This window comes from Dufourea novaeangliae, unplaced genomic scaffold (genome assembly GCF_001272555.1).
Source record: "Dufourea novaeangliae isolate 0120121106 unplaced genomic scaffold, ASM127255v1 scaffold287, whole genome shotgun sequence".
In the NCBI taxonomy this organism is placed as follows: Eukaryota; Metazoa; Arthropoda; class Insecta; order Hymenoptera; family Halictidae; genus Dufourea; species Dufourea novaeangliae.
The window spans coordinates 79,227-94,537 of NW_015374165.1; the positions used below are offsets into that span (position 1 = coordinate 79,227).

At 36.3% G+C, this 15,311-nt stretch overlaps 1 protein-coding gene across 1 annotated transcript in view; it reads left to right on the plus strand.

Moving 5' to 3' along the window:
* Positions 1-15,311, plus strand: part of LOC107192017 (echinoderm microtubule-associated protein-like 2) — a 146,145-nt gene that overhangs the window by 32,191 nt on the left and 98,643 nt on the right. Inside the window, exons 3-4 of the mRNA XM_015581191.1 lie at positions 9,013-9,175; positions 13,047-13,160. Coding sequence (XP_015436677.1) covers positions 9,013-9,175; positions 13,047-13,160 — 277 coding nt within the window. The remainder of the gene's footprint in view (positions 1-9,012; positions 9,176-13,046; positions 13,161-15,311) is intronic.

Here is a 15,311-nt window from a genome sequence, read left to right on the forward strand (position 1 = left end):
GCTAGCGCGGGAACTCGGCTGTCAAACTCGCGCTCTGATTGGTCGCGGTTTTTCGTTAATATCTCGGTAACGAAGCCTCAGTTTACATTGTTGCTAAGGAAAAAGTTGTTCCAATTCACCCCCCGAGTGCCCCATTTTCGCGTCGGAGGACATTTTTAGGACACCCTGTGTATATATATACACATATATATATATACATATGTATATATATACCACGTGATGAAGTCGGTTACGTTGAAAATTTGGTTTCCGCCTGTTGAGCGAATTTTACGTACTTTGTTGGAAATCTAGACGCTTGCTTTTGAGGAAAAATGAATCAAAACGATTTTACGGTGGTGCAGTTGAGAAGCGTGGCAAAGCAGATGGGCATCCCTGTCTCAGGCAGCAAGGCTGAATTACTTTTAAGGTTGGAAACTGCTTCTTCTAATCATACATGGATGGAGATGATGCCAGAAGGTATTCCCGAAGTGCAAAACCAGAGTCCGGAGGAGAGTCTGCCGGGTACGAGTGATGCATTGAGTGGGATGACCCGGATGATAGATCTCATGCTGCGAGTAGCAGATCTCATGAGGAGGGAGCTAGCACTTGTTCGCCAGGAAAACGAGATGTTGAGAAGTTCTTCCCGGTCTGTATCACGCGTTTCTCATAGACCAAACTTGAGGATCAAGTCGATGATTGATTTGCTGAGCGACGTCGATGTCTCGGAATACACGTTTCCTACTTGGGAGAAGCAGGTGAGCTTGTTACGCGCTACTTATGATCTAGATGATAACACCACCAAGGTGCTGATTGGTACCAAATTACGAGGCAAAGCATTGCGATGGTTTCATTCGAAAGCGGAACACATTCAAATGGACCTTGAAGCGCTCATGGCGGAGTTGAAAAAGTTGTTTGACCACTAACCTAATAAGTTGTTGTTGAGGAAAAAATTCGTAGATAGAATGTGGAGAACGAGTGAAAGCTACAGCGAATATCATCACGAGAAGATTATCATGGCCAACCGTGTACCGATAGCAGAGGATGAGTTGATGGCCTATTTCATGGATGGAATTTCTGTCCCGTTGTTGCGAAGTCAGGCAAGGATGCAGTGTTCGATAAAATTAGCATACGGCCTGACATGAAGAAGAATGTTGCTGTGAATTTGCAATCGAGGGATAAAAATGTATCTAGTACCGCGGAGAACACCCGTGCAAAAGCAACGAAATGCTTTATTGGTATCCAGGAAGGACATTGGTCGTCGTCTTGCCCTAAGCCAAGGCGAGAAAAGGGCTCCTGGTTTACGTGTGGAATGTTAGGTCAAACCTTTCAAAATTGTCCCAGGGCTGCAGCTGGAAGTCAGAAGAAGCCGTCCAGCAGCGGAACAACCGCTCTTGTCGACCTGCCCAACGGACCATCGTATTATTTAAAAATAATATTTTAAATATAGAGGCTACCGAGCACAATAACGAATTAGATCTAGTTGCAGATAGTTTGGATTTTTCGCTCTCCTACGAAACCAAAGATGAGTTGCTGACGCTACTAGATGCTTATATACATACCAAAAATGGCACTGGCAATGTCGACTATGAATTTAGTATTATTCTTGTAGATACAGGTAAGCCGCTCTATTTTACTCCTAGGCGTTTGTCATAGTATGAGAGAGGCGAGGTTAAGAAAATTATTGACGAGCTATTAAACAGAGGAATAATTAGACCAAGCAACTCCAACTTTAGTAGTCCGATAGTATTAATCAAAAAGAAAGATAATAGTCACCAATTGTGTGTCGACTATCGCGCACTGAACAAGATAACAATTAAAGATAGGTTTCCCCTTCCGTTGATTGAAGACCAGATCGCTCGCCTAGCCAATAGTTCCTATTATACTAGTCTTGACCTTAAAGATGAATTTCATCAGGTTACCGTGGCTGAGAATTCGGTCAAATTTACTTCGTTTGTCACCCGGGATGGACAGTTTGAATAAGTTAGGATGCCATTTGGACTGGCTAACGCACCAGCCGCTTTTCAAAGGTTTCTTTGTCTAGTCTTCAAACCTTTACTCGATGCAGGGAAAATTCTCTTATATTTGGACGACATTTTAATTGCCACCGGTACTGTCAAGGAGAACTTAGTTGTTCTCCGTGACGTTTTACGATTATCAGAACACGATCTGAAACTCAATTTTCGGAAATGTCACTTCTTGAAACAAAATATTGAATACTTGGGCTACAATATTTCAGAAAACGGGGTAACACAAAATAAGTCTAACGTTGAAGCCATTCAGTCTTTCCAGCAACCCACTACTGCTGGACAAATACAGCGTTTCCTTGGCTTAAGTAGCTATTTTCGTAAGTTCGTACCAGACTTTGCTTGAATTGCTAAACCCCTATACAACCTTATCAGGTCAGACGTACCCTTTAAATTTGGCGCAGCAGAATTGAATGCGTTTGAAACACTTCGCGACCGGTTGGTGAGCACACCAGTATTAGCTTTCTACAATCCGACGGCAAAAACTGAGTTGCATACTGATGCAACTTCTTATGGTTACGGTGCCATTCTGTTTCAACAACAGAAATATTCGCAGATGCACCCTGTTATGTATTTTAGTCGACGAACGACGGAAATAGAAAGCCGATACCATAGCTATGAGCTTAAGATGATGGCAATTATCTATGCGTTAGAGAGATTCCGAGTTTATTTGCAGGGAATAAGCTTTATTATTATGACCGATTGTAGTGCTGACAAATTAGCTCTTAGCAAAAAGGATATTAACCCATGTATTAGTCGTTGGGCGATGATTTTTCAGAACTATTCCTTTGAGATTATACATCGAACATCAGATCGTATGCGTCACGTGGATGCACTGAGTAGGAATGTACTATTCATCGAACCGTTATCGTTCGATCAAATTTTGGTCTATAAACAACTACAAGACCCTGTGATAAAAACTATTCATAGAGAGAGATTCGGGAAAACGATAGGTTCGAATTAAGAAATGGCGTTGTATATAGAAAGTATGATAAAAATCTTTTATTTTATGCCCCCGAGTAGATGACTCGCGATGTTATACAAAGATGTCATGATGATGTCGGGCATGTAGGTTTGGAAAAGGCCGTCAGCCTGATTATTAAAAGCTATTGGTTTTCAGGCATGCGTGTGCAGGTGAAGGAACACATCGATAACTGTTTCAAATGTTTAACGTACTCTGTTCCCACTGGAAAACTTGAAGGTCAATTGCACATCTACGACAAAGGTATTCGACCTTTCGATACTATTCACATAGATCATTATGGTCCACTAGAGAAGACGAATCGAGACTTTAAGTGTATTTTCATCATCATAGACGCCTTCACTAAATTTGTTATAATGTACCCGGTTAGGTCAACTGCGGTTAAAGAACTAATCTTCTCTTTGAAACAATACTTTCATCATTGAGGTTATTGTAAACGAACTATCTCTGACAGAGGCAGCTCGTTCACATCCAGTGAACTTTCAAATTTGTTGTCGGAATCAGAAGTCGAACATGTTAAAATAGCTGGCACGACCCCCAGGGCCAATGATCAAGTCGAGCGAGTCAACCGACTTTGACGGTCAATGCTGTCCAAAATGAGTGCGGACGAGATCTGGGATAAGGCTTTGATTAAGGCTCAGTTTTCCATAAACAATACTTACCATAAAGCTATTGACGCCACACCCAGCTCATTACTGTTTGGCTGTGAGCAGTATGGTTTCACTGATAGCGACTTACCCGATTATTTACAGACTGTCACTGACACAGAGATAAATCGTGATGAAATTAGAGATAATGCTATTTTGGAAAACCGGCGCTTACAAGACTACAATAAGTATATGTACGACAAAAATCGTAAGAAACCACGAATCTATGCAGTAGGTGATTATATAATGATAAAAAACGTTGTAACTACGCCAGGCGTAAATCATAAGTTATTACCTAAGTTTAAGGGCCCGTATGAAGTGAAGAAGGTACTCGATAGGGATAGATACATTATTGGCGACATTGCAGGTTTCAATTAAGTAATAAGCCTTTTACTGGAACCTTTAATCCCGATAGAATGAAGCCATGGATTAAATGCGTTGATCTCGATTCCGAGACTGAGTCTGTGATTTCAGATAGTGTGCATGGTCGAGCCAACCATGAGGTCAGGATGGCCGAGCTGTAAGCAGCCTTTATGTTTGTACCCTAATCGTGCCGCATGAGGCGCTGCGGAGAGTGTCGTGCGTCGTGCGTCGTGCGTCTTGCGTGAACCGGGTATACGGGATATGGCTGTGCGTGGCTCGCGAGAGTGGTTTTAGTTTTACGGACCGTCTTTTAGTTTAGTCATTAGTTATTCCTTAGTTAGTCTTTAGTTAGTCTTTAGTTCAGTTTTAGTTTATTGCTGTATCGCGGAATTTATATGTATATATATCACGTAACAAACTCCTTACAATTCAATAAAAGATTTTGGGTGGAAAAAGGGCATTATTATTGCAGACACCTATTAGATGCTATAATATGTACTGTACTACGCGTTGTTCAGAAAGTGGTAAACGGAAGGAATGCGTGTCCGATTGGTTATATCCCTATAGGCCTACCTTCTCGAGAATATTCATAGAGATAGAGAACGAATCGCACAGTCACAATCGGAAACAAAGGGAACGAACAAGACACATCGAGACTGGTCAGTAAGATAGAGCGATAACGCGAGTAATCCGACTTCAAAGTGAAGGTTGGTTTACAGTGTACGTTCAGATACGGACCGGTGACGGAGCGGTTCCGTTGTAATAGATATTCTTTAATGCATTTTAATATACATAGGTGTTTATACATACCGTATCGTATCAGCACAGCCACGTGTCTGCATCGGTCCGGTATCACAGTGGCACAGAATGCCGATTTAGGAGTTCAGAAGCTCAATTTGGGTGTAAAAATGTGAATTTCAAAACCAAACTTGGTAAACATATATTTAATATCCATATTTATTAAAAGAATACAAAATTAATAAGCAATGTTTTTTAATAATAATTTTCTTATAAACAAAATAAAAAAAATTTTTTCAACGGAGTTATGCTCAGTTACAAGTTCTCTTATATCAACCTCGAAAATTAATGGACTTCTTTCAAAATTTTTCTTCTGGATAACGATATTGCGGATAAACAATTAGAGAATGCTGATCATTTATGGAACAAATCAGTAATTGTTTCAATGACGACAATTTTTCATAAATTTGTATGAACATTAGATGTATTCACCATGTTCAACATAGCTTCAAAATTGAAAATTATACTGACAAAAAAAGACTATTTGCAAATGTTTTGCAGAAATGAGGTTTAGCGGTAAATAACTATTGATGCCGGTTATTGCCGGACTTTATTTGTGATTTAATTGTTACTTTAACTCTAATTTATTGAATTACGATTAGTTCTATCAGTCTAGCAAGTAATATCATACCGAAGTAACAATCATTGATTCGTATGAAATTTTGTTACAAAGTGGTTTTCATCAAAATATTTGACACGTATTTTGTTGTATCTGCTATCATCCATATTGAAGGAGTGAAAACAGACCTCAAAGTTACGGGTATGAAACAAGCTTGGTTGAATATCTCGGAAACTATTAGAGATACAAAAACGATTTCAAAGACAGTATTGTGTTTTGTTATAAGGTATTCAGATATATTATTAGACTTTAACAGAATTCAGTTGTTCACCCTAAAAATGAACAGAAAAGCAGAATTTTTAATGTATTATTTAAACATGAATTTTTCTGAAATTTAATAGTATATTTGAATACCCTATAACAAAAAACACACTTTTGCCATTTAAATTGTTTTTATATTTCCAATACTTGCCGCGATATTCAACCAAGCTTATTTCACATCTGTAACTTTGAGGTCTGTTGTCACGTCGCCGATAGGGATGGCAGCAGATACAAAACATGGTGAATACATCTAATGTTCAGATAAATTTCTAAAAAATTGTCCTCAACTGAAACAATTACTGATTTGTTCCATAAATTACTAACATTCTCTAATTGTTTAATATCCGGAATTTAGTTATCCAGAAGAAAAATTTTGAAAGAAGTCTATTAATTTTTGAGAATTATACAAGAGAACTTGTAACTCGCAATGATAACTTCGTCAGAAAAATTTTTTTTTTATTTTGTTTGTCAAAAAGTATTATTAAAGAACATTATTTATTAATTTTGTATTCTTTTACTAAATATGGATATTAAATATATGCTTACCAAGTTTGGTTTTGCAATTTCCATTTTTACACCCAAATTAAGCTTTTGAACTCCTAAATCGGCGTTCTGAAAAATGTTTTCTCGGATGCGGAACATGTTCGAAACGTGTCGGTGCCACTTTTACTCTCGGACTTATAGCGTCCTTGAAAGTTGTATACTGGTTTTTGAATTTTCTATTTTCCTATTTCTGTTTTCTGAATTTTCTGGTTTTCCTAAAGGTATAATAAAATCATGCACAGACATCCTGAAATATTGAAAGAACTTTTCTTCCTCATTCACTCGTTTTTAAACAGTGTCCAACACTCTCCATAGGTCTTTCTCTGTTTTAGCATTTTGTGCACAGTATAACAATGTCTTCTTATCTTATTATCTTCATCTAATAATAATTTTATACAGACTAGATCTTTTAGGGATAAATGTGGAAACCTTATTAAACCTGATTCGCAGATTGGAATGAAACTTTCTGGGTTCATAAAGTGAATTCAAACAAGAATAACGGTATGTTTCATTCGTGCCCAGTCACCCTTTAAAGGTGTGAAAAATAAGTTCAAATTCAAATAAGCATTTCCACTATTTCGTGTATAACTCAAAGTACAAGAGATAGGGACAAGTGTTTCAACGAAAAGTTTAATGGTACAATAGGTGCTATATACTTGCCTTAACAAAAATTTGAAAAAAGTTTATTTCGTAAAAAAATTTTAAAACACTTTGTGTAGCACAAGTTTATAGCGCTGATTGTACCATTAAACATTTGTTTTAAACATTTTTTCCTATATTTTGTACTTTAAGTGTTATACGCGAAAAAGTGGGAGTACCTATGTGACTTTGAGATTAGTTTTCACATTTTTAAAGGGCAATGGGGTACGAATGAAACATACTGATATTCTTGCCTCGATTCACTTTATAAACCCACAAAGTTTAATCCCAATCCGTGAGTCAACATTCGCGGTGTTCCCTTGTAAGTATCTTTGTCTGAACGGAACCGTCACTCAACCGTTCCGTATCTGAGCGTCTAGTACTTATAAGCCAACCTTAATGCCGCAGCGTCTCAGAGTGTTGACTAATGGTCCGCAGGAGCTTCGCAGACGGATTTCCTCAGGACGTAATTCCTGGATAAATGTTCGAAGGCTCCTCGACACTGAACATTAAATATTTCATAAACTAAAGGCCATATGTGACTGAAACAAATAACATTGGCTCTAGAATTCCAAGCTCTATCGCTGTGCTAAACCCCATTAAAAAGTCAGCGTTACACCTGGGAACTTCTCCTTGTCAGTTCCGACGAGCCTTCGAGTACTTATCGAGGATTTACTGTATCTCTTCGTACGAAGCACATCTTCTCAGTAACATACAGTACTGCACAGGGCTGAAAATTTGGTTTGCGAGACGACAGAGAGGCAAGAAGGCTACTCTGTTTGATCTATACAGCGTGGCCCAGCTGAAGGATGCCACAGAAATATCTCCTTTCTTTTTGGAATAGCTCCTTTTTAGAAAGAGGAATTTCGTGGAAGGAAAAACATATTTTTATGGTCATTCTTCCATTCTCTTTTCACAGGTCACTCGTTCTTTCTTGCAGGAAGGCATACATTTTTTTCTATTGTCTTGTAGCAGATGAAAAAATTAATTCCAGCATGTTCTCTGTCATGACCTTCGGTTGACCTAGAACACCAAAATGTGACCAAACTCTAAGACACCGTTATTAGGATCGTATATGAACTTAATGTTTTATGTTGGGATGCTTACATTACTTTATTAACGGGACACTAAGCGGTTAAAGATACGCAACATTTCTATGGAATAATCTGGATGAATTGATATAAAATTTGCTATTAAGTGTTTGTGAGACTAGGTGGTACCATCATGATGATTGCCTAGTTAATAATTCACGGGTAGCTACTCAGGTATTCGATAGAAAGTTCCTAAATCGTTAGATTAGACGCGATGCACGTAGGTATATTGGGACCAGATCATTCACTCGATCTGACGACATTAGACTTTTTCCTTCAGGGAATTAGCTTTATAATTTGATCACTTTTTTGGTGTTCAAAGTCATCTGAGAGTAATAATTCAGAAATACTCGAATGCATTCTTTTATTTGCTACAAGATACAATAGAAAACAAATGTATGCTTTCCTATGACCTTGAAAAATCACGGAAAAAATCGTAAAAACAATACTCTGTCTTGCACAGTATTCCCCTATCAAAGAAATTCAAATTGCGCTTTAAACATTTTCCATACCATTAAAACCAAATGAGATATTTTGATGGCCTCATCCGATTGAGGCACCCTGTGTATGTCCACATGAGACGCTCCCGCAGGCCAATGGATAGTTGTACTCTGACAATGCGGCATTACTTTGAAGTTCGTCGGATCACTCGCGTTATCGATCTATCGCAGTGCTGTATGATCCTATTGTGGATATTACCGTTTCGACCGATAATGATAATACGTGTGAATTATTTTCATAATTGCGTTAGGCACACCATATTCGATAAGACGACCTCAGAGACTGTCTCGTGACACTGAATGGGCAGAAAAAAACAATCGCTTTTCCTTCTTTTTCTGCCTACTGAGTCACATGCGACCGTCTCTGAGGCTGTCTCCTCGTGTATGGCCTGCTTTAGAGAAGGTGAGCCAATAGGGTTGGAGATTATACTCTAACCAATCAGATTTGCATTCCTTTCACACTCTTCCTGCGTACAATCATTCCAGCTCGGCAAAGTACAGTGGTACATAATTTCTGTCAGATCATGAAAAATAATTGGTTATAATGACTTCTTATATGCTTCTAGGTAATCAAAATGCGGTTCCCCAAAAGGATTTGCGGTTACGTCAAACCAGCAGCTCTTGCCTAAGGAATTCCTCTTCGTCTGGTTCTTCTCAGGATGTCAGGGATACTATAGCCAGTCCACGGAGGCCGGTTAGTTATACACATTCGTCACAGCTTCCTCAAAGGTATTATTAATTTCTTACAAAAATTTTATACATCTCACGTTATAATGTCACTTTTGGAATTACATTAATACTCGAAGTACCAAACACGTCGAAATGATGAATTTCGGATTTCTTGTTTTAGAATTTATTATTGATAGCATAAAGGTACTTTTATAGCCATTTATGCTTTCAATAATAAATTCTACATTTCACACATCCTACATTTTACACTTAGGTAGTATATTATGCATTGTACGTGTACGGGGTGTAACAAAAATGTTGAAGGACCCGGAAATGAGAGACTCGTGAGGTGTTTTGAAACAAGTTTTTCATTAGCAAAAATGTTATCGGAGGTTTTGTTAACAGAGCGCGAGTCTGCTGACCGAGTTCCCGCGGTAACGTTACCTACCAATCGCAATGCCTACTCAACGATGCCGTCGAAGCTCGGCTGCCAGACTCACGCTCTGAGTGGTCGGGTTTTTTTCGTTAATATCTCGTTAAGAAAGCCTCGGATAACATTTTTGCTAAGGAAAAACTTGTTTTAAATCACCTCACTAGTCTACCATTTCCGGGCCCTCCAACATTTTTGTTACATCCTATATATTGATATATTACACGATTTAATTTAGTATACATTCAACACTGGTAGGTCTAGTACATATTAATACGACGAGTAATTACTTATCCCGTTTTATCATCTAAACCATCTATAACAGGGGTTGGCAAACTACAGCCCGCCGCCACTTTTTGTATGGCCCGCGAGCTAAGAATAGTTTTTACAATTTCATATTTGTAAAAATTCAAAGTACGCGCTATAATAAGTGCTTAGCTATAACGCTCTTACTGGCTAAAATATTTACTCTTTGGCGCTTTACAAAAAAAGTTTGCCGACCCCTAATCTATAATACTTTACATCAGGGGTGTCAAACTCATTTCAATCACGGGCTATTTGTGTAACAAATAGAATTCATGCGGGCCGCACAATATGTATTTATATCATTTATTTATTTTAATTTTAAAATTTCACAATTTAGTCGAACAATCATGGTAGAGGTCTCGCTATGTATTATATAAAACAAAATTTTAAATTGATTACATTTTAACAATATTTTCAATTCGTATAATATATCGTAAAGTCGTTGCGGGTCACAAAAGTACACGTCGCGAGCCGGATTTTTTCAAGATAATTCTATACAATTTTCTTATAATAATGAACGAATCAAGTCTATAGTTAGTACTATCTATTCAAGTCTATATTTAGTACTAATATTCGCGTCCACTTTTGCTATCAGTTTATCATGTAGTGTTACCATTCAGTAAATATAAAAAACAATATATTATAAATAGACTGGATATTTATACAAAATTTCAATTTCATACATTATTTTAGAAAAACTATATAACCAGAAAATGTTATACCAACAATAAAAAAATTCCAGTTAATAATAAGAACTTCATTAATGTTGGTTAAGGTTCCTGTTTTATTGTGGTTTATATACTTGAGTATGCCAAAAATATATAAAATCCGCAATTTGATGATGAAATTTGCTTAACTCTTTTCTCGCAGAGAATTTGAGCAAGAGTCCATAACAGTACATAAAGAGTCTGAGCGAGATAATTCGGAAGAAAATGTAATAAATTACACTCACTGAATAAGTTTTTACTTTTTTTTCGATTTTGTAACCTTTAATAGGCGTTTCTGATAGATCTTGATGAGCTGAATACGAATCGGTATACCCTTTTTGCCCAGGACGTATAGTTTTTGCAAAATAAATGTAAGAAAAAAATTGCAAACTTTTAACTTTAGAAATATGTTGTGCTTTTACAGTAATAGATCGTTACTCAGTTGCTATTGACACTAAATAATTCTCTGGACTCTCCCGAACAAAATGATGTAGATTATTATTATATTATAGGCATCTAAATATGTTTAAATAGTTATCAAAGTGAAATGAACACTGAAAACGCGCCAATTTTCGCTGATATTTTTGAATATATTTCAAAAACTAAGGGTCCAGGGGAATATCCAATCATAGCACGCGATAGAGCGGATCTTTCTGATAAGGAAAGTGTGAAGGAAAGTTACAAAATCTTGTTACATTTTCAATAGGGAAGCGAAATAATTCAGCAAAACACGCGGCAGCGGCAATGGCGGCGCACAGTGAAACAAAACGCTAATCCAGGTGGAAAAAATTATTTTGTTACTGATCTTTATATTTTTAGTTGTGAAAAACCGCAAAACATTAAAAATATTTTATTTTTATAATTATTTAAAATAATTCTAAATTTGAATTTGCTTTTAAAAATAATTATTTGAAATAATTATAAATTATAAGTAGTAATACTTGAACACTAATATTGTTAAAATCTAACTGAATCAGAAATCGGCTGACGAGTTGTCACAAACTTTATGACTCTCGTGAAGAACTTGACAGAACTGTAACAAAGTATTTAAAATGTTTTCGTAGCTTCTTTAACGCCTTCCTTAGCAGAAATGTCTGCTCTATTGCATAATATGGTTAGATTTTCTCCCAGACCCTTTGCTTTTGAAATCAATTGAAAAATACATATCAGCAAAAATTGGTGTTTCTTTGGTGCCCCTTTCATTTTTATCATTATTTAAACAAACTTAAATGTCTATAATATAGTAACAAATTACCACATTTTGTTACGGAGAATCCAGAGAATTATTTTGTGTCAAAAACAGCTGAATAACTATTACTGTAACAGTATGAACACATCTCCATAATTGAAAATTTGCAAAGATTTTTTAAAATTGTTTTTGTTCTAATACTGTACGTACTGAGAAAAACGGTTTGTAGATTCGTATTCAGCTCATAAATATCTGTCGGAAACGCATATTGAAGGTTACAAAATTTTTAAGTGTTAAACAGTATTATACACATATTTTAAATATACGCAGTAAAAATGTTCCTATTTGTAATTACATTTTTACAAAAGATTTAACAATAACTCATTCAGACTGTTTCGTTGAAAATAAGTTGGAACACAACGTTATTCGAACAGTTTTTAATGATACGAAAAATATGTACAACTTTTTATCCGAACAGTATTTACCACGTGTAATTGTGTTGTTCTACGTGACGCGATCGTAGAAAACAGTGAGTACTTCAATTCAAAAAATACGTAATTAAAAATAGTCCGAATAATGTCATGCTTGGATTCATTTTCATAAAAATAAATGTCATGATCTCGTGACAACACTTTACATAAGAATATAATAATGCTTTTCAATCATTACCTATCAAATGCCAATTTTTGTAGCGAGACTTCATATTTTATTCAACGTCAATGAATTTTATTCGTTACAGTAGAGTTATTTACGTTCCACGGTAGAATATACCTATGTATGTTCATATATGACGTTTATCTTTAAGTCTGAATAAAAGTTTTCAGGTATAAGTATAATAATCCATCATTTGATTTAATTCATTTTATAGTTGTTTTACTGATACAATAAATAGTGCCTAATAAAACGCACAGATCAAGCTCTAACTTAGCATACAAGTGAAGACCACTGTTAAGAATTTTCATTTATAAAATTCCAAGAAAATATACCAATTAAGAAAATCGACATTTCATGTGTGACGACCTAATATAAATGATTACATTTCATTAGCACGTGACTTGTTCTGCGTCATTACATCATTGCTTAATTTCTAACTCTTTTAATCTATGAAAGTTTTTTAAATCTCAGGCAAGTTTCATTCTACTTAGAATGCACAGTTAATGAGTTGTAACATTAAGCATATTTTTTACTAACATCTGTAGACGGCCTCCGCATTAAGGAGTTAAAGCCAACAGTTTGTTCATGAGTGACAAACACGGTTGATGTTTGGAACAGACGAGGTAAAGTTAATTTCCCTTTCAGAAGGTCAGTTCATTATCAGTCGACTGGTTCGTTACATTCGGACAGTCCCAGTAGTAGTAGTGTTTCCCCGGTGCCATCGCCAAGTCCTAGAGCCACACCACTGCCAGTAACCAGGTATGTGCCCTCGATTTAAGTTAATTTACGTTCTATTCAGTATTCTTAATTAATGTTATAGTTGAAAGGCACATAATAAGACACTTAATGTACTTGCTCAGATTTAATAACTTCTGTCTTATATTCTGGGTGCTAATAAAAATGTGGGATACTTTCACAGGGTGGGTGGGTTCTACGTGCTAAACTAACGCGAAACTCAAGATTGCTGAAAATGCGTTCGAGGCTTCGTTTCCGAGTTATTAATTATCACTGGACAACAAAATTTAACTTTTTGGTTGTCTTCAAACATCCATTTGCTGATTCTTATAGATTCTTCTGTGCTGAATACGAATCCGTAAACAGTTTTTTGCTATCACCCTCAGTTTCCGAGAAATTTGATATAAACAAAAAATGCAAACTTTCAAATTTGAAGATTTCTTGTGTTCAAACATTAATAGTTATTCAGTTGATTGTTGCGTCAAATTATTCTGTAACCTTTCTCGAATAAAATGGTTCGACTATCGAACGCCTGCGCTTGCCGCCTTTGAGTAACATTGCCAGCGTCGCAGATTTTACTAAACCATTTCGCTCCTGTATTGGACAGAAAACGTGTCTGACAATTTCTGTTAATGTTTTCCGGAAGAAAAATGTTTACTTTATCTGCTGACGTAGTCAGATTATGTCCGGCACCCTTACTTTTGGAAATAAATTGAAAAATATCTGTAAAAATTGGTGCATTTCGGGTGTCCTTTTCCCTTTGATCATTATTTAAACATGTTTATACGTTGATAATGCGATAACAACGTATACCATTTTATTCGGGAGAGTTTACAGAATAATTTGACACAACAATCAACTGCATAGATATTAATGTTTGAACACAGGAAATGTTCAAAGTTGAAAATTTGCATTTTTTTTTTAAATCAAATTTCTCGGAAACTGAGGGTGATGGAAAAAAACTGTTTACGGGTTCGTATTCAGCACAAAAAAATCTATAAGTATTATCTATATCTATAAGAATTATTAAATATACTAGCGAAATGCACGTAAAACACGTCTGACTCGACAAGTTATTCAACTTGAAAGGCACGTTCTTCAACTGTTTCACGAGTTGGTTTCATTCAATTTATTTTATTTCGTTCATTAGTTTCACTATGTCATCGATCGAGCCCGCGTCATAGCTAGGAATCGGCTGTCCGAATAGTGTAACTCATCTCTTCAAACGTATTTTATGCGTACTTTTCCCTGTATTTTTAACAATCATGTAATAGCTCAGAAACAATACCTCCAACGCAATTTCGTCATTCTTGATTTTGTCTTTATCTGGCGTGTAGAATCGACCCTGTGAACGTGTTCCACGGTTTTATTAACACCCCGTGTGGCATAAACAAGTATTGTGCACAAAAGGTGCATGTTTTGAAGAAGGTTGTTACAGAATATAAATCTCCGATTTATTCATGGAAGCATTTCGGAGATTAACAAAATTAGCTTTCGTTTTCTTTTTACCTGAAATGCTACATTTCGAAAAAAGAAACAGGATATCTTGTTGAGTATCATATTTAATGTCAATGAAGGTTAGTGCATGCTTGATCTACCATAAAGAATTTGAAATTCAAGTCTCCAGGAAAATGTTAGTTTTCAGAAAAAAATGCATAACTATGCTAGATTATGCGATTTATGGAATTTTACAATTTTTATACACTATAACAATTTTTCGTTTTGACGCGAATCTAAGCGAGTTAGTGAAGTCTAAGTTCTACTGTCGTGGTATACGAACAGTTCAGACTGATTGCCTGCCAAATTAATATTGGGCACTTGTTTTCAAAGGTAAAGCAGTGGTTAGGCCTGTGTAATTGTATGACTGCTTGAACTTCTTTACGAACGTAGTCCGATCGAGAATGTACGAATACTTACTTACGAATAATTGCTCGACTGTTGGAGCTGGACTGTTTCAAATGTACGAACGAAACGTTCGCGAACGATGGATGTACCGAGACCACACGAACGCCAGTGACTGATTGTATGCGAATTATTTAGTTGAGTTTATGAACGTGAATGTCAAGCGCGAGTAGATCTTGTCCGAGTGTTCGACTGCGAGAGACTGTTCGAATGATGGATCGTCTGTTAAACCTTAAGTGTCTCGAAGGGGACTGAGTGATTTTTCGTACGAAT